Source organism: Enhydra lutris, unplaced genomic scaffold (genome assembly GCF_002288905.1).
Source record: "Enhydra lutris kenyoni isolate GAN:26980312 unplaced genomic scaffold, ASM228890v2 scaffoldscaffold97, whole genome shotgun sequence".
In the NCBI taxonomy this organism is placed as follows: Eukaryota; Metazoa; Chordata; class Mammalia; order Carnivora; family Mustelidae; genus Enhydra; species Enhydra lutris.
Genome location: NW_019154181.1, coordinates 2,362,730 through 2,385,135, shown reverse-complemented (window position 1 = coordinate 2,385,135; position 22,406 = coordinate 2,362,730). Strand labels below are relative to the sequence as shown.

Genomic DNA, 22,406 nt, shown 5'->3' with positions numbered 1-22,406 from the left:
AGAAGTTAACAGAGGCCCTGGCACCTGCTGTAGCACCCGGGGCAATCAGTTACCTGAGGGCAGACCCAGGCCCAGGCCCCCACCTCAGCCTCCCGCCCTGCACCGTGGGCCTTGTCCTCAAAGTGCTGCTGGAGTCCCTCTATGCTGGCCTGTGGCAGCCGGGGAGCCTGAGACCTCCTGAGTTTTCTGGGCCGTGGGATTTCCCTAGGTCAGGGGCTTCTGGTTGGTTCCAAATGTGTCTCCTTACCCCACGGCTGTAAGCTCTTCCCAGGACACTCCGAATGCCTTGTGGTACAGTGAGGCTCCGTGTAGGGGACCCATTACCCCGGGGGGAGTAGGGAGGAGGCTCCCGTTCTTGGCTGAAGCCTCTTTAACCCCAGGATGTGTTGGGGGGGGTCTTGCAATGACTCTCCCTCCCCCTTCCTCCTCACCCCACCTCCTACTAACCCCAGGATTTGTGGCTTGAGGTCCTTCTTCCGTGGGAGGGTCCTGACAGGCCCGGGGCCCCCTCACCGGGAGGGGGACTTCATCTGTCCACCCCTGCTGGGCAGGGGCTGTGGGGAAGAGGTGGACGGGGGAGGCAGAATGGGGCAGAAGGAGGGGAGTGAGTGTGCCTGAATATAGTGGGTCACAGACGATGAGGGTCACCTGCCACTCTTCCCAGTAGGGAAACGGAAGCTGTTTAGTCTGTGCAGGCCCTGTGGTTAGCTCGGGCTCACAGACAGAAGTGACCGTGTCAGCTCCACCCCCACCCCGTGTCTTGACACGAAAGCGGCTGCCTTTTGCACTTCTCGAATGTTCTCTCTTCAAGCCAACCCTGCACGGTGAGCAGTCCAAGTGGCCCAGAGAGACTCTGTGGAGGAAGACCCCGGTGGGCAGGGTAGCCCTCAGCACGCACCCCTGCCAGCCCCCGTGAACTGTCTGGCCCAGGCCTGCCCGCTGGTCTCACACCAGCTGATCCCAGCAGCCCAGACTCAGCACACAGAAGGTGGCTGATTTAAGACACTAAGTTTTTTTTTTGCGGTTGGGGGGCGGGGGTCGTGGATCCACTATGAAGGATTTCTTTCCAGCTGCAGGGCATCCCATCTTTTGGGGTAGCCCACTGCCCCACTCCAGGTGGCCACAGCACCCCACTCCCCACCTGCTCCTCTTCCCTTCCCAGTACCGGCACCGGCTGGCTCCTGCTCTGTCTTCCAAGCATTGGCTTCTGGGATGGAAATTGTTTGCTGCTGAGTCATCTCGGGAGCTTGGAGTCCAAAGTTGCCGGGATTCTCTTGTTTTCCAGGCTGAGTGCTCAGCTTTCTTCTGCCAATGATTACCTGCTGACGATTATCCCCATCTGGCTCCCCTCCAGCCCCCTCACCCCCGATCCTGCCCCCTTCCTTGCTCTTCTGGCATGAATCTCAAGGGAGTTTCTACTGTTTCCACCAAAGAACTGTGATTGGCACCGAAGTTGGCATGAGGCAGGACATTGTGGGTCATGGGGCCCCAAGGGGAAGGTCACCCCCAAGAAATGAGAGGCTCCCCAAGTCATGGGGCTTCATGGTCCTGTTCCCCCAGGGCTGAACTGTGTGGTGTGTGTTGTCAGAGGCCAAAGGGGATGTGGGGACAGGAACCCCCCACCTCCGCCACCGCTGCTCTCTGCTCATAATATCACTGAGCAGCTTGGAGAGGGGGGCCGACACCCCCACCCCCGAGCGTTTACCTCCCTGCAGGAGGGTGCCAGGGCCTCTGAGATGCTGCTCAACTCCACCTTGGTTGCCTTGACTGGAGTCCCAGAACACCAGGCGCAGAGGCTGGGTCTGCAGCCTGCCAGACCATTCTCTGGAAATCTTGGCAACCTCTGTCATCTGGGAGCATTTTGAAGATTCTAGATCCTGAAATGCCCCACCTGGAGGAGGCAGTTCCCACTGCGTCCCTGTGCCTGAGGCAGCACCCACATGGCCCCTGGGTCCTAGTCCCTGTTCCTAACACCCCAGGCCTGGACCCCAGACACACTGGGGCCTGAAAGCAGTGTGGGAAAGAAGGGCTTTATCCAGAGGGAAATGTAGGCATTATTGGCTTATGTAAGAATCCTGGGAAACATTTGTGGGAATGGTTTTGAGGACCAAGTCACTTCACAGCCGCAGGAGTGGGGGAGAGGGCCTAGACTGGCAGGACACCCCGGTCTGGGGACAGCAGGTGTCACCTAACAAAGACCTCCCCACCCCCACCCCTGAGGCCCAGGTGCCTGGGAATGAAGGAAAAGGTTTTGGTCACCCTTTCGAGAGTCAAAACCAAACCAGCCCAGAAAGGTGAGAAGATCTGGAAAAGGCATCACAGGAGCCACATTGTATCGTAGCCCCAAGCCACACAGCCCATGGCCCTGCCTTGTTTCGGTCACACGCTAATCACTGCAACTTTAATAAAATGTCTCCTTGCTCCTCTTTGTCAGTGGCAGCTAGTTTTGCTGTGTCATGTGGGGGTTGTAGAAATTCGCACTAGGCGCTCGACAGAATGGGGGCAGGAAGAGCGGTCGCCCAGGTTGCCGGGGTGTACAGAGTGGCGGAGCATTTGGGAGTCTGAGTGAAGCAAGGGTCTGGGAGAGAGGGGAGCAGCATGCACTCCAAAATCTTGTTCGTTTGCATCCTGACCCTTCTCTCTTCCCTCTCCTCCTCTCTCCGTCTGGCTCCCACAGGGGCTGTGTCCTGGGGTCCTGCTGGCGGCTCCCTCCCTGCAGGGGTGGGTATGGGTGGGCGGTCTTCATTGCTCCATCTATGGAGCAGGAGTCATTGTGGGCACAGTCATGCCAGAGTATAAGATGCCCAGCGCCTTAGCCAGGCCGTCCCATGCTCACCCCCAGAACCCGCACACCCCCATAATGCCCCAAATCTCCTCCTGGGGCTTTGCAGCTGACCGCCCCGGGACAGCAGACCCAAGCCTCCCACAGACATCAGCCTGGGTGATCCCGGGTGCCCGGGGCTCCGTGCCATCCTCCCCTGGTGACAGAGCCAGTGGGCTGGGCAACCGGACCACGATGCCGGGAGACAGGACCTGTTCCATAGGCTGCTGCAGGGGCCCCTCCTCCTGTCCCTTACTCATTAGCCAGGCCACGAGGTGACATGGGCTTGGCTGGGCAAGGCTGGCTGAGGAGAGTGCCCAGGCATGCAGGGTGGACAGCAGCCTGGTCTCGGAATGGACAGTGTTCGAGACACAGCCCCCCAAGACCGAGGGGGCTGTTGCCCTGCCCTCAGCAGGCTGGTCCCCGTTGGCTTTAGGGCCGAGGTGTGGACGCTCTTCGTCCTTTCCGGACCCCTGGTAAGAGGGTGAAGTTGGGGGCGGGTAGGCGGTAAGGATAGGGGCCGGCCGCTGTCCAGATGTGATGGGGACTGTGCCAGGAGCTGCTCACATCCCTCCCCAGAAAATGCCCACGCTGACCATGTGCAGGCTGTACCAGGGACCACCGCCCAGAGCAGGTGACAGACAGCAGGACAGCTGTCCTCAGACAGTGCCTGGGGTGGTCGTCGGGCCTGACCTCGCTCAGCAGCCAGCAGCCCCGACTCCGAAGGGGCAGGCATGTCCTCCTCCAGAAACAAATGGGAAGGCCATGTCAAATCCCTGGGATGACCAGTGAGACCCATTCATGCAAGGGTCTGCAGGACCCCCCCTTGCCGTTTGCAGGGGGAAGAAGGGGTCATCTGCCCATTCTATTTCCAATGGGAAAATTGCTTTAGATACTTTTTTTCTTCTCGCCATAAAGACTAATCAGTACACTCTCCCTACGAAAGTTCCAGACGAAATGGAAAGTTATAAGGACACTTCTCTCTAATCCCACCACCTGGACACAGCCGTTACTCAGCCCAGTATGAGGACTGACCAATGATTATGAACAACACCATGGGATTATGAGATGTTTGGGTTCAGCTCTCTGCGCTCCAGGCCGGCGGCTGTGTTTTTCGGTGGGTCTCTGGTGCGAGACCCCCTCAGTGTGGGGCTGGGCGGTGCAGGGCCCTTGACCCCGGCCACTGTCCCCCAGTTTTTGTTCCAGGTGCTGACCTTCATGATCCATGTCGTGAGTTCGGTGTTTTGCGGACACCTGGGCAAGCTGGAGCTGGCGTCAGTGACCCTCTCGGTGGCCGTGAGTATAGCCGGACCATGTGGGGACGCCCCATCCCCCCATCCCCCCCCTCCGAGACACAGCAGGAGGGCTGATGGCTGTATCCACAGCTGGGACTGGGGAGGAGGGGGGCTTGGCCAGTGTCACACAGCAGGTGCAGGCAGGGCCTGGGCAGGAAGGGGGTCTCTGGCTCAGCCCCCAGACACCAGGTGCCCCCCTGGGTTCCCCTCCTTCGGCACCCCCCCGTCCCTGACCAGCCCTGTGTTCTCTCCCATGCACGGTTCCAGTTTGTTAATGTCTGTGGCGTTTCCATAGGATTGGGCTTGTCCTCAGCATGTGACACGTTAATGTCCCAGGTAGGTGGGCCTCCGGGAGGCAGTCAGGAGGGTGCCCACTGAAGGCCCTTCAGTAACCCCTGGCTCTGGGAGCCCGTCAAAGAGGCCCCGGGGACAGCTGCTCCCGGCCCGCCTGCAAGGACCCCAATGCTATCAGGAACTTGACCCATCAGAAAGAGTCTGAGAGCCGTAGAGGGAACGGGGTAGAGGCCATTCCCTGACCTCAGGTGTCAAACGCACAGGGTTCACCTGTGGGAACCCTCCCGCCTCCCAGGGGGGCTCAGCTTTCCTAGGGAGAGGGGTCTGGACTCACAGTGGACCTGGGGACCTAGGCTTGGTCCTAGCTGCCACTTAGCAGCATGGAGCCTTGACAGATGTTCTAGGAGCTTCCCTTGCTCTAGCTGTGGTTGGGAGAATGAGGCCCTCCTTGGTAGGGGCTTTTGAAGACCTGGGGACAAGGGGTAGACAGAGGCTGGCCACAGGGCCTGGTGTGGAGCTAGTGCTCGGTAAATACCGCTGTTGTAATTCTGCGAGCAGGCTGAGCCCAGAGGGGCCCCTCCAGGCTGTAATCAGGGGGTGCCAGACGCCCGCTCCCCAGGCCTGGCCGGCTGCCGACGGTGTCCCGGGTCCATCCCCACAGCACTAGCGCCGCTAGGAGGTTGACACCCTGGCTGGCCTCCCCCAGGGGCCAGAGGGCAGGTACAGAAGGTATGGGCAGCCTGACCCAGGACTGAGCTGTTTTGCAGAGCTTCGGCAGCCCCAACAAGAAGCACGTGGGGGTCATCCTGCAAAGGGGGACCCTGGTTCTCCTTCTCTGCTGTTTCCCCTGCTGGGCCCTCTTCCTCAACACCCAGCAGATCCTGCTGCTCTTCCGGCAGGACCCAGCCGTGTCCAGGTACGGCTTGGCTTCTGCCGGGACTCCCTAAAGAGGACCACTCCCTAGCACACCCCCATCCCCACCCGTGCTTCTCTGGGTCGCCAGCAGTCACAGGAGCAGCTTGTAGGGGAAGGTTCCAGGATCCTCGTATTCCCATCTCTCCCTTCCTGGCATGCTGCTCCAGCTGAGGCCAGCAGGGGGCAGACACGAGGCCAGTTTTAATTTGGGAGAAAAGGAGAAAAGAGAAGGTATTTGCATTTGTGCCCCCACTTGGGAATACGTTGTTCGTTTTGTAGGATGTGCACTTCATTTGCTTCTAGATTGATGAGCTCTCTGCTTCTCCCCGCCCCCTCTTACACACCGCATGTGACTTCCAATTGAAGTTACCCAGCCACAACGGCCCCATGGTTAGGACCTTGGACCCTCCCACCCCCTCCTGGAACCTTCCTAGCTCATAGTAGTGGCACCCTGTGAGGTAGAGGCAAAGGTTCTCCTCAAACCTGGGGTGCCCAGAGTGCTCCTCGGGCATCCTCCCAGTCCCCACCCCTGTTGCGGAGGGCACAGCCGGGACAGCTCTGGACCTTCTGGCTCTCTTGCAGGCTAACCCAGGAGTACGTGCTGATCTTCATTCCGGCACTTCCGGTAAGTGCCTCTGGCTGGCGAGCCTGGAGGAGGGTGGACTTCCACTCCCTTAGATTCTGGCCATTTGCTCGATCATGCTTTTCCCTGTTCATCCATGCTTTTCCATGCTGTATGCTGGGAAGGCCCATGAGCCCGCAGCCACTGAGGCTAGCGGAAGGCGAGAGGGGAATCTGGGTCTCCTTCCAGTCCATTTAAGATTGCCCATTTAAGAAGTAGCATGTTTTCTGATTAGAAAACCTTTCATTGGAGAAATCGTGGGAGGCGTGGAAACGAAACATTTTAAATCACCTCTGGTCCTGCCTCCCAGAGAGAATAAAGGGTAATCACTCTTTCCAGGGTTATTTCTGTTCCCTGGGCACACCAGTGGTTGGAAAGAGGGTTCGTGTGTAACTTGTATTGTAACCTGCTTTTCCCCTTTCCGATACACTGTTAGTCTCTGGATATGATTATAAATAGCCTTCCGCATCCATTTTGAAGGCTATGAAGCCCCCTCTAGTGCCACAATGTGTTGACCAGTCCCTTTCTGGCAGGCATTTTGGTTGTTTCCAGTACTCACTATCGGAAAGAAGAGTGTGATAAACACTCTTACAGAAAAATCTTCCTGGGGGTGCCTGGGTGGCTCAGTGGGTTAAGCCTTTGCCTTCGGCTCAGGTCATGATCCCAGGGTCCTGGGATCGAGCCCCCCATCGGGCTCTCTGCTCAGTGGGGAGCCTGCTTCTCCCTCTCTCTCTGTCTGCCTCTCTGCCTACTTGTGATCTCCGTCTGTCAAATAAATAAATAAAATCTTAAAAAAAAAAAAAAGAAAAAGAAAAAGAAAAATCTTCCTGAACATCTGTAACGATTTCCTTCAGGTGCTTTATGGGAACTGGAGTTGCTCTGGCAATGGCTTTTGATACTAATCAGTACCCATTCTCCCCCACTAGCAACATTCTCGTGAGTGCATAGTATTGTTACTAACATTTTTTTTTTCCCATCCAAAATAGTTGTCACAGGCATTTAATTGCTAATGAACCTTTTTTTTATGTCTTTATTGATCATTTTGTTCTTCTGTGAACTGTCCATTCCCTTTGCTTATTTTAGTGGATTCATCTTTTTTTAAAGATTTATTTATTTATTTTAGAGAGAGAGAGGGAGGGAGGAAGGGGCAGAAGGAGAGAGGGAATCTCAAGCAGACACACCCGCCCCCCTCCGCTGAGCACAGAGCCCGATGCAGGCTTTGATCTCACGACCCTGAGATCATGACCTGAGTGAGTGGAAACAGGAGTGCAATGCTTAATGGACCGAGCTACCCAGGAGCCCCTGGGTCAAACCTTTTCTATTTATTATAACTCTTGTTAACTAATAACCCGTTGTCCTATATGGCACACACTTTTTTCATTTTTTAAGCTTGTCACTCGCCTTTTAATTTTTTAGTATTTTTGGACTAAAGAATTTCTAATGTATACATAACAGATCCATAACCCTCTTCTTTATGGGGTCTTTGATGAGTTTAAAAACACTTAACTCCCCTGTCATTGCAAGATTATATAAACATTTGCCTCTGTGTGGTCTTTGAGCCTTCCTATGGTTTTTATTCTTATCCTTAAGGTTCTAATCTAGCTAACAAACTTTAACTAGGACTCATGATTGCGTATTCTCTCCTTTCTCCATTAATTTATTAAATACCAACTAAGCAGGGCATCTAGTCAAGTCCGTTTCTGAGATTTCCAGCCGACCCCAGTGGTCGGTATGTCTGCTCAGGAATCCACTGCTACCCTCTTTGATTTGTTGAGGCTTAGCGAGACATGTGACTGGCGGGAGGTGGTGGGTCGGGGATGGCGTCCTTGGAACGACAGCACTCCTTTAGCATCTTGCCAGACAGGGCCAGTGGGGCTGGGTCAGGGGAAAACATCCTATAATGTTATCACTATAGTAACTCCTTTATCAAATAAAGCAAGTCCCTCCCATAAAATGTTGCCGTAAAATTGACCAGTAAAGCAATAATAAAAGTGCCAAGTATCATTTACATAATGCTTACCTAACACTTGGCGTGCTTAAACGTGCCATTTACTGTTTTGTGAGCATCTGACGTTATTATAACTTCACATATATATATGTAGAGATGAATATGCAGTATTCACAGAGATGATTATGCCCATTGTAGATGAAGAAACTGAGGCCCAGAGAGGTTAAGCAACTTGCCTAAGATCACACAGCTCATGAGAAAGCGGAGCCAGCACTTGAACGCAGGCAATCTAGCTCCGGCTCCTTGCTCTTAAGCATTGGGCTATACTGAAGTGAACCAGAGGCCTAAGGGAAGGGATAGGGCAGGAGGGCACAGGCCCAGGGCCAGGCTTTGACAGAGGACAGAAGAGGGCGGGAATGGAGCCCCCAGCACGCATGCCCTCTCTGTCCTCCTGCCACCCTGTGGGGACTTGAGCCTACTCAATCAGGACTACTGATGGCCACCCTGCTCAGCCTCCATCTCACCCCCTACCAGCCCGAGGCCACTCCCCCCAGATTATTGTTTTCAGCAGCTGGAGCCAGGCTCAAGGGTGGTCACAGCCTGTGGATCAGGGCTCTGCTGGGTGCTTCTGTGCGCCGGCCCCTGGATGGCCTCCCTGAGCTGATGGATGGTCAGGGTCAACAGCCCGGAGCTCTCTGCCAGATGCTCGGCCTCTTACACAAGCCTGCGGAGCTGTGTTCTCTGTTGGAGCCAACCCTCCCTACCTATCTGTCCCTCCCTGCGGCCAAGCAGGAGCCCCGAGGGGCCTTTATCCTCCTAGGCAGGGTGAGAGCACCAGAGATGGCTCAGCGGGCTTCAGCCCACCTCAGGGGGCCCCGGGCACACTTTGGTGAAGTAAGAGCGCCATGCTCAGGTATCAAAGAAATTCCTGTTGATGGTCATCTCGTGCTTTGAGATAGTCATTGTTTATCTATGTGTCTGGTTTTTTGTTTTGTTTTGTTTTTGTTTTACACAGGCATTTTTCCTTTATGTCCTGCTGGCAAAATATTTGCAAAATCAGGTACAGCTCTCTGGCTAGAGGGGCGACCCCTGGTCCCAGCACACTGCCCCATTCCAATGGGAAGGGGTGCCTGGGGCTTTTCTGCATGATCTCTGAGCCTGATCAAGGCCCAGCAAGGAGCTGCATGGCCCCGGCCTCTTTCCAACCCCTGGATATGCCTGGGCTGGGCCACACCCCTCGCCCCTGCCCCCCACCCCCTTCATTTATTTCAGGGAATCGTCTGGCCCCAAGTCTTCAGTGGCATTGTGGGCAATTGCATCAATGGCTTGGCCAACTACATCCTGGTTTCCATGCTGAGACTGGGGGTCAGGTGAGCTCTGGGACTGGGGGGCTTCGGGGGCCCCATCAGGGACCACTGTCCCCCAGGCACCCCACCCCTGAGTGGGGCGGATCAGTCACCATCCTCACCTCACGAGAACCATAGGGGCTGCCTCAGTCATCCAGAAGTGGGGTGTCATGAGGAATTGGGGGTCCTACTGGTCCCTCAGATTCTGGGGGACTCCTCACCAAGGAGAAGAGGAGAGGAGCCCTCTTCATCCGTGCCCCAGCCCACCAGGAAAGGCTGAGAGTGGGGACTGGGCACGGTGACTCCAGGGACTCTGTCGTCATGGTGCCTACGGCACTAGAGAGTCCTGTGGCCGATCCCGGGATGGGGATGCTAGCTGAGCCATGCCTGGGCCCCCTTCCCCTCCATGCTGGCTTCAGCAGGGGAGCCCCACCCCCCAGGGCCAGAGTTGGACATTGGCCCAGCCCTGCTCTCTCTCCTTTCCCAGGGGCTCCGCTTTCGCCAGCACTCTCTCCTTCTTCGTGCAGACCATCTTCCTCTTTCTCTACATTGTGCTGAAGAAGCTGCACCTGGAGACATGGGCAGGTGCAGGGGGCTGCTCTGCCTTTGGGGGGCTGAGCAGACAAGCAGCAGGCAGGACCCTGGCATTTGGCAGGGGGACAGAATGCCTGGTCACAGCCCCGTTGGAGGGACCCTATCTTCGGGCTTGCCTCCACTTCCCCTCAGGGCCTCCTTCCCTTTTGCTCTACCCCTCAGGACCCCGCCCCATCAAATGTAACATGGTACAGAGCCCTGCTGGGGACAGCCCCAGGGTGCTTTCTGGCCTGCTCCCTGATCTCAGGGTGAGGACACAGGGGAAATCCTAGGTGTCAGCAGCGGGCCCAGCGCCCGACATTTCTGACCCCAGTTAGACTTCATGACACCTTATTATCCCCATTTTATTTACACAGAGGAAACAGAGTGAGTTTAAACGATTTGCCCAAAATGCTAGAGACGGCACATGGTGGGGCTGGACTCGAACCTGTGGCTATCTGAGCTTTCCTGCCTCCTGAAACCTAACTCTGCAAGACCGTAGGGTCCTCTTTCAGGCATTTCAAGACCAGCTCTGTGGCTGGGGCCTCAGTCACCCCGCAGGGAGTGTGGGGTGAGCCCCCCTCCCCACCTCACTGTCCATGTCTGCACAGCCCTATCTGCCCTGAGAATCCTTTCGGCAACCTTGACCTCATGCCATCCTCCCAAGAACCCTTCCAGAGAGGCAGGGCAAAGACAACTCAGATTTTCAGATGAGGAAATGGAGCCCAGAAAGTGCAGGGTAGTTGCCCAAGATCCCGCCGTGGTGTTGCAGGCAGAGTGGGGACTGTCACCCACGCCCGAGGCTCCCATCCCAAGCCTCCCCGTGGTGCCCCTTGTGTGAGCAGGTGCCCTGCCCGGCATCGTTCTCCCGCACCACACGGTCCCTGGACCAGCTGGCACACCCCATGCAGAATGCGAAGTGCCTACACCTGCTGAGTGGAGCCCGGGAGTGGGCGGAGCCCGGGAGTGGGCGGAGCCCGGGGCCTGCTGGGGCTCCTGCAGTGGGCAGGCATGCGCCTGGCACACCCCATGCAGAATGCAAAGTGTCTACACCTGCTGAGCTGAGCCGGGAGTGGGCGGAGCCAGAGGCCTAAGGAGGCGCCTGCAGTTAGCAGGCATGCGCCTTGGCTCCTGGCTGGGCTCCTGATCGGGGCTTCTGTTCCTAGGCTGGTCCAGCCAGTGTCTGCAGGACTGGGGCCCCTTCTTCTCTCTGGCGATTCCCAGCATGTTCATGGTGTGCGTCGAGTGGTGGGCCTACGAGATCGGGAGCTTCCTCATGGGTACGTGGACGAGCATGGCTCAGAGAACCGTGTGCGCATCTCCGAAACCTCCTCCACAAGCGGGCGGTTCAGCAGCCTGGCCCAGGCTGGGCCTGTGGCTCTCTCATATTCCCTATGAGGTCGTGAGCTCCCTGAAGGCAGGCCTGAGCCTTTCATGTCAGGACCCCAGCACTGCCCAGCAAAAGGCGTAGAACCCAGCAGGTGCCTGGGGCTAGGTGGTTGAGTCTGTGAGGGAGCAAGGGACTGAACCAGCAGGGGTGTGACACGCGTGTTCTCATCAGAACACCCAGGGCGGCGTTCACACACCCTGAGAATCAGGCCTGTGCAAGAATGGCGTGGGGAGACCTTCTGGGTCAGTCCTTGCCCCCCATTTAGACAGGTAAATTGAGTCCCAAGAACAAGAAACTGTCCAGAGTCGCACAGAGCTGCACAGTGGCAGGGCTGGGACCCAAACTCAGCTCTCCTGACCTTGGCCCAGGTCTCTTTCTCTCACTCGCCATGCTGAGGTACACCAAGGACTGGAAAGTCAAACCGTACAGGCAACAGCCTCCAGAAAATTCCACTGGGATTTTCCTGGAAGGCTGAAGGCCAGGAAGGAACATCTTCCATTGCAAATCTACCCTTGGAAATCATTTGCCCATCAGCGTCCAAAGCCTGATCTCTTAGCCGTCCGTCCCCAGGGCTGGGTGCTGACTGTGTGCCCCCCACCTCCGGTCCCCCCCATTCCCCCCCCGCAGGCCTGATCAGCATGCTGGACCTCTCTGGCCAGGCCATCCTCTACGAGTTGGCCACCATAGTCTACATGGTGAGTCTCTTCTGGGGGTACCTTCGCCACACCCTCCATGCTGTCCTGGCCCCCTTGATGGCCTGGAGTGTCACAGAAGAGGGGCGGGCGGGCGGTCACCCTAAGGGCCATCTCTATGTCCTGAGGGACTCTCCTGGACCCTCTGTGCCCATTCAGGTCTGGAACCTGCTGGGCCAGCTGCTCCACAGGTGGTAATACTGAACTAAAAGTCGTGTTAGAATTTTTTAAATGATCACCATTTAACAATGGGGGAAATTTCACATGGTAAAATTTTTGCATTCTCTTGAAAAACGGGACATTCCATTTAGCGGTGGGCCCACACTCCCGGCATTCCCCCGTCAGCGAGAGCTGGGTGATGGCATTCCCTTGTTGTGCTGGTGGCAGGGGCAGGGGACCTCCCTGTCCCCCAGAGACGTGAGTTGTCCCTTGTCACTCAGGTGTGTATCTGCCAGCCTCCTGCGGACAGGCAGTCTGCGACCCCAGGCTTAAGGAAATGACTCACAAAAGTCTACACTTACAGCACTCATGTATAAGGGGCTTTATTTTACAAATGGTTTCCACAAAACTTGTTTTTTCTGGCATACCTAAGACCACAGCTGCCTCTGAAAAATGTGTTTACTCACGAGTGGCCTTGTGACATCTTCGGGAGAGGGTGGGGACGACTGGCTGGCTCAGGGCATCCCCAGCCCCTCCCCCAACCGCAGCCGGACAGCCCTCTCTTCTCATGCCGCCACCCAGGGACCCGTCCTGTCTTCTTTCTCTTCTCCCTCTTGGCCTGGGTTGGAGGGTGGGAGGGGTGCTCCACCCCAGCCCCGGCCTCTCCCTGGCTCAGGACCCACCCACCCCGTTCAGGTTGGCTCCACTGACCGCCCCTTGTTACCTGTGATCCCAGATTCCCCTGGGGCTCAGCAACGCGGTCTGTGTCCGGGTGGGGATAGCCCTGGGAGCCGCGGACACTGCCCAAGCTAAGCGGTCAGCCATCTCCGGCATGCTTTGCACAGGTGGGTAGAGTCCTCTGGGGGTAGTGGGGAAGGGTCTTGGAAAGTTGGAGCCCCGGGGCAGGGGAGAAACCAGCCCCACTGGGCCCCCGGAGCGGCCCCTCTGGGGCTGAGTTGACACAACTTTCCAGCCCTTACCTTAGTGTGTGACCATGTGAAGTCCCTTCCTCCCCAGGCTTCTCCCTCCAGCTGTCCAGGGCCCTTTTGCAAATTTGCCCTCCCAGCACCCCCAGGAGCTTGGGGGCCTGCCCACCCCCCACCCCCGCCCCTGGATGAGCCGATCTTCTGTCCTCCTCCTGACTTTCTGTGGAGAGTGGCGGTTCTCAGATTTTCGGCTGCATTAGAATCGGCCTGAGGGCTGTGTCAGCCCACACACCACCGGGCTTTCCTCCACAGTTTCTGATTCGGGAGGTCTGGGAGGAGGGGGGCCCAAGAACCCACACTGTGAACAAGTTACCAGGGGATGCAGAAGCCCCTGGTCCAGAAAGCCCACTTGGAGAACCAGAAGAGGAAGGACAGTCCCTCCCTTGTCCTGCCTTGAGGGGTCCTCAGCTGGGCTCCTCTGCCAATTGGGGTGGGGGTGGGGTGGGGTGCTTGGGGTGGGGGTAGGGTGGGGTGCTTGGGGACAAATTACTTCCTTTTGTCTCTTCCAGTTGGGACCTCGCTGGTTGTGGCCATACTGCTGAGCCTCCTGAAAAACAAACTGGGGCCTATTTTTACAAATGATGAGTAGGTAATCAGTTCTCTTCACTCACTTCTGGGAAATGCCAGAGTGGCTGGCGGCTGGCCCTCAGGGTCACACGGCTGACTGGCTTGGCACTGGGTCCAGAGGAAGTGGGACTAGCCCGGAGTTTGCTCTCACTGGGAGGAAGCTAGTTAGCAGCCGGCTCTGCTTCTGTCCCTGGACCGCAGCCTCCGTCACCTACTTGGACACGACGCCGAGCGGAGGGCGGTAGGAGAGTGGGAGGGATCGTTCTTCTGGAGTTTAAGAACACAGATGATCATGCAGGAACTCAGCACCAGGAATGTCAGGTTCATCTGGGGCCATTTTTTCTCTCCTGATCCTTTTTAGGAGGTGGTGGAACAGAGGGGCGATAAGAACATGGTCATGCCCTAGATGTCCTCACGAATGTTCTCCCCTGTGTCTCCTGCAGAGAAGTCATCGCACTGGTGAACAAGGTCCTGCCAGTTTATATCGTCTTTCAGCTGTTTGAGGCCGTCTGTGTAAGTACTGCCCTGGTGGGAAGCCTGACCCCCCCAGTCCAAGTCCAAGTTCATGGGCACTCCCTGAGGCCTCCATGGGATGTCAGGATTAACTCATTGAAACAGGTAAAGGGCTAACTGTATACAGGAAATGCCCAAAACCTTGGCTCGGATTAATTCTATTGTTATTCAAAACAATGACTCCCCTTCGCTTCAGCCTTCCAACTAGTCAAAAGACGCGAGAAAGATTGCACCAGCGTTAACTCCCCCACCCTGTTCTGGAGCAAAGGGACCTGAGAGGGAGGGAGTCACCCCAGAGTACTGAGGGACCCGAGTATTCTGCATCTCTGAGTGCTACGAGACGGGTCCCATTTAGTGCAGATCGGAATGACATGAATTTTTAAGAGCGTCACATTTGAAAAAAAGAAAAAGAAAACACTAATGTCTCCTTTTAGAAGCAGAGTTTGGAACCCTGTATCTTCTACCTCACATCTTGAGTTCTTTTAGCCTGTGACTTTGTTACTCATTTGAGTAGTCTGTGTGTGTGGATTCCTTTAAGATACTCGTATAGAATCAGGTCTTCTAGGAATCAAGAGTTTTATTCCCCCTTTCCACGTGGCTGGAACTTGACTCCAGTATGAGGGATACACACAGAGCCTCTCTATGCCTTGCTCCCAACATTAGGACAAAAGGGTTCAGTCTTTCAGCATGAAATGTTATCTGTAGGATATAAATGCCCTTCATCAGGCTGAGGAAGATCCCTTCTGCTCCTAGTCTGTTAAAACATTTTCTCATGAACGGTGTTGGGATTTTCTAGAATGCCTTTCCTATGTCTATGGAGATAATCAAGTGACTTTTGTCCCTTATTTTGTCAATATGATAGAATCACATTAATTGGTTTTTAAAAAATGTTACACCTTGCAGTCCTGTAATAAGGCCCTCCCCACCATGGCCTAGATCTTGTTATCTATTGCTGAATTTGGCTTGGCAAATTGGCTTAAGATTTTGCACCTACATTCATGAAGGATGTTCATCTGCTAACTTTTATCTTTTTTTTTTAAGATTTTATTTATTTGAGAGCGAGAATGAGAGAGAGAGAGAGCATGAGAAGGGGGAAGGTCAGAGAGAGAAGCAGGCTCCCCACTGAGCTGGGAGCCCAATGTGGGACTCGATCCTGGGACTCCAGGATCATGACCTGAGCGGAAGGCAGTCGCTTAACCAACCGAGCCACCCGGGCGCCCTAATTTTTATCTCTGCGATCTCTTCGTCTACCTTTGGTGTCAGGGTAGCACCAGCCTCACGGAATGATTCTGAAAGTGTCCTCTCCTGCTAGGCTTTCTGAGTTTGGGAAGGATTAGCGTTATACCTTCTTTAAATATATTTAAGCCCTTCTGGGCCTGAGCTTTGGTCAGAAGATCTTTTAATTAATTCCATTTATTTATTTGTTACAGGTCTCTTCACTTTCTACTTCTTGCTGAGTTATTTTCAGTAATCGGTGGCCTCCTAGTCGTTTATTCATTTCAACTAAATCTGTCTAATTCTTTGGGACAAAGTTACTCACCATATTTCCTTATCATCTTTTTCTCTAGGGTCAGTGGTTATGTCCCTTCTCTCATGCCTGATTTTGGTGATTCATGTCTTCCCTTTCTTACTTTCTTAGTCTTATTTTACCAAGGTCAACTCCTTGGCAAGTGTTTGTCAGTTGTTGTGGATCTTTTTTTTTTTTTTAAGACTTTATTTATTTATTTATTTGATAGAGATCAGAGATCAGAGAGGCAGACAGAGAAAGAGGAGGAAGCAGGCTCTCCGCTGAGCAGGGAGCCTGATGCAGGCTCAATCCCAGGACCCTGAGATCATGACCTGAGCTGAAGGCAGAGGCTTTAACCCAATGAGCCACCCAGGCGCCCCAGCTGTTGTGGATCTTATCAAAGAACTAGAGTTTGGGGTTTCGTTGATTTTCGGTTGTTTTTCTGTTGTCTGTTTCAGCGATTTCCATTCTCATCATCATTATTTCCACCCTCCTGCATTATTTCCATATGGTTTTGCCCTTACTAGCTCCTTAGGGTGGAATATTAGGCTCTCAATTTTTTTTTAATTTTTAAATTTTTTTATTAACATATAATGTATTATTAGCCCCAGAGGTGCAGGTCTGTGAATTGCCAGGTTTACACACTTCACAGCACTCACCATAGCACATACCCTCCCCAATGTCCATAACCCCACCACCCTCTCCTGACCCCCCTCCCCCCAGCCACCCACAGTTTGTTTTGTGAGATTAAGAGTCTTTTATGGTTTGTCTCCCTCCGATTCCATCTTGTTTCATTTATTCTTTTCCGACCCCCCAAACCCCCCACGTTGCAGCTCAACTTCCTCATATCAGGGAGATCATATGATAATTGTCTTTCTGATTGACTTGTTTTGCTAAGCATAATACCCTCTAGTTCCATCCACGTCATCTCAAATGGCAAGATTTCATTTCTTTTGATGGCTGCATAGTATTCCATTGTGTGTGTATATATATCTATGTATATATGTGTATATATATATATGTATGTATATATATATATGTGTGTGTATATATATATATATATATATATATATATATATATACGTATATATATATATACCACATCTTCTTTATCCATTCATCTGTTGATGGACATCTAGGTTCTTTCCATAGTTTGGCTATTGTGGACATTGCTGCTGTAAACATTCGGGTACACGTGCCCCTTCGGATCACTACATTTGTATCTTTAGGGTAAATACCCAGTAGTGCCCTTGCTGGGTTGTAAGGTAGCTCTATTTTCAACTTTTTGAGGAACCTCCATGCTGTTTTCCAGAGTGGCTGTACCAGCTTGCATTCCCACCAACAGTGTAGGAGGGTTCCCCTTTCTCTGCAACCTCACCAGCATCTATCATTTCCTGACTTGTTAATTTTATAGGCTCTCAGTATGAGGCCTTCCTTCTTTTTGGATCTAGGCATTTAAAGTTACACATCTCTAAGCACTGTGTTAGTGGCATCTAATTCATTGGCTATGTTGTTTTACTTTGCATCCAGCTATCTTACAATTTCTCCTGTTCTTTACTCTTTGACCCACAGGTTTAGAAGCGTATTAACTCCCCCCCCCAAAAAAAAGAACCACAGAAGTGTGTTACCTTCCAATATTGGGGGTCTTTCTTTTGTCGGTGTCTCTAATTTAATTGTCGTGTGCTCTGGCACAGACCCATCCAGGAGAATGTTGCATGTGTGACCTTTCCCCATGGCCTGTTGTTTTATTTGGGAATTTGCCTGCGGGGCTTCTGTGACTCCCATCTCCTCTACAACCTGCAGCTGTCTCTCGACTCAGTTTGGTTTTCTGGGTTTTTCTCCCTTCAATTTTAGGCTTGGCTTCCTTGGCGCTAGAGAGGAGGAGACAGGAGGTAGTGGCAGTGGGCCCTGGCCCGTCTTATGTGCTGGGCACTGGAGACTATCCATGTCATTCAAAATGCTCTAAAGGGCTTCGCAGCCTTGGCACTATAACATTTCAGATGGATAATTCCTTGTCGTAAACCTCCTTTAGCAGCATTCCTGGTCTCAACCCACTAGGTTCCAGTCACACACCCCTCCCCACCATCCCACACCATCTCCAGACATTGCCAAATGTCCCCTAGAGCCCGACACTGAGAAATACTTGTGCAGACCACATCATTCATCATTTGGGAGGAGTCTTTTTCTAACCCCAAAATACCCTCTATGTCACGATAGATAAAACATGAGTAACCCACAGGCCTCATTTCCAAGTTCAAGAGGCACCATCTCCCCTCCTGCACGCATTGCCTCTTTGCTCAAAATGTAGCAAACAAACCACAGAAACCGGCATATGCTTTACCTTAAGGGAGAGAAAAAGAACCAAGTGTCTGTGCATCAGACACATCGGACAAAACATGAACCGTGGCTGTAGTCCTTCATGCACTAGGTCGGGGATCAGGCTGGGAGGACGAGCCTAGAAAGATAAAGCTGAGCTAGTATTTTCCCCAGAGGAGTTTCTATAACAGGGGACACCTTTGCTTGCCCCGTGCAGTTTCCAGAATCAGGCCCCCCACCCCAAAGATACCTCTCCACGTCCGAATCCCCAGGCCCGTGAAGGTCAGGTGGTAGGAGGGGACTTTGCAGATGGGATCACGTGAAGAAGGATCTAGAGCTGGGGCAGATGGTCTCAGATTATCCAGAAGACCCGACATGTAATCACGAGGGTTCTCATAAGCGAGAGAGGGAGGCCCAGAGGCAGAAGGAAGACGCAAACCAGACACACGTGGTGGTGTCACGCTGTCTGTGGGCCGAGAGCCAAGGAATGCAGGGAAGCCTCTCGAAGCTGCAAAGGGCAGGGAAACGGATTCTCCCCTCGGGCCTCCAGGAGGAACCTGCCCTGCCTTTTGCACAACAAGACCCATTTCGGACTCATAATCTCCAGAGCCGGGAAACCGTGCCTGTGCCTTGTTCCATATTGCTAATTTACTGGAATTTGCCGCAGCAGCAGTGGGGAGGCCACCCGGCACAACTCCATGAGCGCAACTCTATGTGACATTGGTCCTGTTTCCTGGACCGGCTGGTGGTTGGTCACCGGCCCTACCTTGATTTTCTAGAGAGGTGGTCACGGTGTGGAGATGAAGATGGGGGGGGGGTGACTTGCCCCGACTCGGTCGGGGGGGAGTGGGGAGACAGGAGGGAACGAGAGCACTGTCCCGGTGCTGGCTGAAGGCAGGCCTTGCGACGGGAGTGGCTTAGAAGGGAGCCCCTGGCAGGAGGCCCGCCATCAGTGTCCCACCCCTCTCTGCCTCCCCTCCCAGTGCGTGTATGGCGGAGTCCTGAGAGGGACCGGCAAGCAGGCCTTCGGAGCCATTGTGAACGCCATCATGTACTATGTCATCGGTCTGCCTCTGGGCATCGTGCTGACCTTTGTGGTCAGAATGAGAATCATGGGTATGTGCTGCCAGGGAAAGTCAGAAGAGACCTGGGGGGCCCTCAGACGCTCTGTCCCCATGGCTGCTTGTCTCCCGCAGGCCTCTGGCTGGGCATGCTGGCTTGTGGCCTCCTGGGCACTGTTGCCTTTGTTGTCTACACCACCCGGATGGACTGGAAGCTCGCAGCAGAGGAGGTGAGCGAGTGGTGGGCCCTGGCCTGGCCAAGCGTGCAGACTGACTGCTCCCCCAAAGCGCTCAGGGCACGCGGGGGAGCAGCGATCTGGGGGGGTGAGGGGCACGGAGAGGCCGCCTCGGCCTCCACATCTGCTCCCGTCGCTGCGGGGGGACCCCAGGCGGTGCCAGGGTGCTCTCCAGCCACAAGGAGAAGTGCACACACCGAAACCCTTAGCCAGCCCGAGCTGCTGGAAACCCGAACAAAAGCAAAGAGCTCAGTCAAACGAGGCTGAACCCAGACAGGTCCCTGATTGTGTGGCCCCAGCCAAAAGCGGATGTGTAACTGACGGAGCCACCCAGGCGCCCCGAGATTACGGTGTGTTAAGGAAGGGTGCTGGCGAGGCCAGTGGTGATCGGGAGGCCGACCCAGGCAAGCTCTTGCTTTTGTAGGCTCAGAAACATGCGGGGCTGCAGATCCCTGACGGCACGGTGACCGTGGCGACCACGGCCCCCCGACCCGGGCCTGCGAAAGCCGTCACGTCTTCAGGTAATGCTGCGCCTAACGGGTCGGCGGGGCACACACCTGCCGGGGGCACACCGTTCTGGGTGGCCTTGCGTCTGGAGCCCGGGCCAGGCGGGGACTGTGCAAGCCCACCCGCTGTTCTCCCTCTTGGCGCGGATGTCCCCTCCTAAATACTGGGGAGACGCTACTATCGATGAATTAAGGGGCCCTGTGCGAGCTACTTCACCCCCTCAGCCCCGTGTGGTCATGACTATGGCCGCGTTCTCAGATGAGGAAGGAGGGCTGAAAGCTTAGGCCTCTTCCCCGTGGTCCCGCTGCTGGAACAGGTGAGGTCATCATTGCAGGGGCCAGTCAGACCCTAGAGCACGTTCTCCTCCCTGAAGATCACACCCTAGCCCATGACAGTTGGTCTCGGCAGGTTAGCCTGGCTGGACCGGCTTGGGAGCGGGGGGCGGAGGGCACCTTCCCCTGCCCATCTCTCTGTGCCCCATCGGACAGGCGGGCACCCCTGGTTTATATCCAGGGTCTCTGTGATGAAGAGGCGGCCTGCGTTCGAGGCCCGGGTGCCCTCCTAGCTCAGGCAGGCGTGGAATGTGGGGCATGCGTGTACGCAGCCCAGAGGCCTCACTTATCTCCATGACCTCTTGGCATCCTGGGCTCTGCGTTCAGCAGCGTGGTAGGGGCCAGCAGACCGAACTCGGGCAGCTTAGAGTGTGGCAAGAGACCACCGTCAGGTCCGACCAGGCATTCAACGTGCGCTCTGAAGACATGTGAACGTCACGCTCAGCACTTGATCATGAGGCCGGGCTCGGATAGGAACCCCTTTAAGGTGATCTTAGCGGTAGCTTTCTCTATGCGGCAAACTCATATGGCAAGAGGTTTTCCCACTTAACCACATCGTTTCCTCCTCTGATCCTGCTGTGGAGTAGATGAGGCCCATTCCTCTATGTTAAGGCACCGAGGCTGATTTATTAACTGTCACCCAGTGTAACGCACACAGCCAGGCCTCCTGGTTCTAAGGCCACCGCTCTCCCGCAGGCCCCCAGCCCCCCAGCCTCCCAGTCCCGCTGAGTTGGCTCCTGTTGCCTCTGCAGTGGCTATGGGGAACTCCCCGGGCATCACTCTGATGATGTATTCGAGGCCCGAGGGCCATGTGGACCTCTCCGGGACGCCGGAAGTAGCCCGAGCCCCGTCAGCCCCAGCCAGCCCCCTGTCAGTGAAACAGCTGCTCGTCCGCCGCGGGGCTGCCCTGGGGGCGGTGTCAGCCATGCTGATGGTGGGCCTGATCATCAGGTTCCTGACCACCAGACACTAGCCGTGCAGCTTGGAGCTAGAAAGGGAGCCAAGAGCGGCTGCCCCCCATCCCCCAACCCTGCCGCCCACACCTGCCTGCAAAAGCACCCACGGGATCCGGTGTGGGGGGGTGGGGGCAGCTTGGACCACAGCTCCGAAAACCAGCCGCGGCCAGCGCCTCGTGTGACAGCTTTCTCCAGTCTGCTCCTGACAAAGCCATCCACCGACCCAAGAGAGAGCTGGGGCTGCTGCTAAGATTCAGTCATGTACAAGGCTTCCAACTGGGAGATTTCCAATCAAAACACGATCACGAAACACAGTCACCCAATTAAAAAGTACGTTATTTTCTAGGAGACTCTGGTGCCCGGGTCTGTTCACAAAGCCTTTGTGGCACGCCGAGACTGGGGCCAGTGGACCCTGTGCGTCTCTGCCCCACACGCCCCTACAGATCTGGGCGCCAGGAAACCCAGACAAGGCAGGTGGCTGTCCACAGACCCTCCTTTGCCTTTCCGCTGACCCTCTGTTCTATCAGCATCGCACTGATCACAGACCTTGAGAAGCGCTTGCTCTTACAGCAGGGACAGGGTACAGATGAGAGCAGCTGGACCCAGATCGCCAGGCCACGTGGCCTCGGGTGGAACACAGTGCTGACCCCAATTCTAGGACACTTCTCCTGGAGGCCTGGGACTGCCGAATGTTTTCAGGCTCCGTGTGCCTCCAAAGTGGAGGGTGGTCTGGCCTCCCCTGCCACACACAGACCCTTCAGATCAGGAGCTGTAAATGCACTCACAAATAAAATGAATTTATTGATCAGAGCCAATAGAAAAACCAAAAAGGAAGCAGAGAATGTAATCCCAGTTTGCAAGAGTCACCGTGAATTCGTGTTGTTGGACCCGGTGACACTCCAGGCCTCCCACTTCCCAGAAGGCGGAGATCCTCCTTGTCTGGGGGACACACATAACTTAGTGAGCTTCTGGCAAGCCAAGGAAGTGGCTGAGAACCGAACACAGAAAAGTAATGTCACCGTTTCCTTAAATGTGTTCTAAGATTACAAAGTGTTCAGAGCAAAGGGTTCCCTGCCCAAGTAAGTTTGGGAAACAACCCAGACCAGCACCGCAGACGTTCTACAGGCTGGAGACCCTCTAATATGGCTGCTTCCCGAATTCTTGTCGACAGGATGGGAGGCGGGATCAACTTTTGTGTAAAACCTTCTGGGATTAGTGTTCTGGGCGGAGGCTTAGGAAACGCTTGTTTTAGATTAGCAAATGGGAATACGAGGGTAGAGCTGGAAAAAACATATTTACTACACAGGTATTTTAAAAAATAAAAAGCCACAGGGGTGCCTGGGTGGTGCAGTCATTTGAGCGCTTGGCTC

The 22,406-nt window shown here is 54.8% G+C and overlaps 1 protein-coding gene across 3 annotated transcripts; it reads left to right on the top strand.

Moving 5' to 3' along the window:
* Positions 1 to 3,171: 3,171 nt before the first annotated feature.
* Positions 3,172 to 21,058, top strand: LOC111139260 (solute carrier family 47 member 2). 3 transcript variants are annotated; one of them, XM_022491487.1, is made up of 17 exons: positions 3,172 to 3,297; positions 4,016 to 4,117; positions 4,384 to 4,452; positions 5,178 to 5,326; positions 5,908 to 5,950; positions 8,911 to 8,955; positions 9,168 to 9,265; positions 9,729 to 9,826; positions 10,981 to 11,094; positions 11,832 to 11,899; positions 12,792 to 12,900; positions 13,551 to 13,626; positions 14,052 to 14,121; positions 18,928 to 19,060; positions 19,141 to 19,235; positions 19,666 to 19,762; positions 20,833 to 21,058. In XM_022491487.1, the coding sequence occupies exons 1-17, from the start codon at positions 3,175 to 3,177 to the stop codon at positions 21,051 to 21,053; spliced, it is 1,710 nt and encodes a 569-aa protein (XP_022347195.1). In that variant the 5' UTR covers positions 3,172 to 3,174; the 3' UTR covers positions 21,054 to 21,058. The 3 variants fall into 3 exon arrangements, with proteins under 3 accessions (XP_022347195.1, XP_022347193.1, XP_022347192.1); XM_022491485.1 differs by having other exon boundaries at positions 3,175 to 3,297; positions 11,832 to 11,938; XM_022491484.1 differs by having other exon boundaries at positions 3,175 to 3,297; positions 8,911 to 8,968; positions 9,073 to 9,265.
* Positions 21,059 to 22,406: the final 1,348 nt, after the last annotated feature.

Excerpts from the sequence above, each read along its gene's own strand:
- LOC111139260 (XM_022491484.1), top strand. The coding sequence starts at position 3,175 with ATGGACAGTGTTCGAGACACAGCCCCCCAAGACCGAGGGGGCTGTTGC. Across the intron at positions 19,236-19,665 it reads GGAAGCTCGCAGCAGAGGAG|GCTCAGAAACATGCGGGGCT; the intron begins GTGAGCGAGTGG and ends TTGCTTTTGTAG. Across the intron at positions 19,763-20,832 it reads GAAAGCCGTCACGTCTTCAG|TGGCTATGGGGAACTCCCCG; the intron begins GTAATGCTGCGC and ends TTGCCTCTGCAG.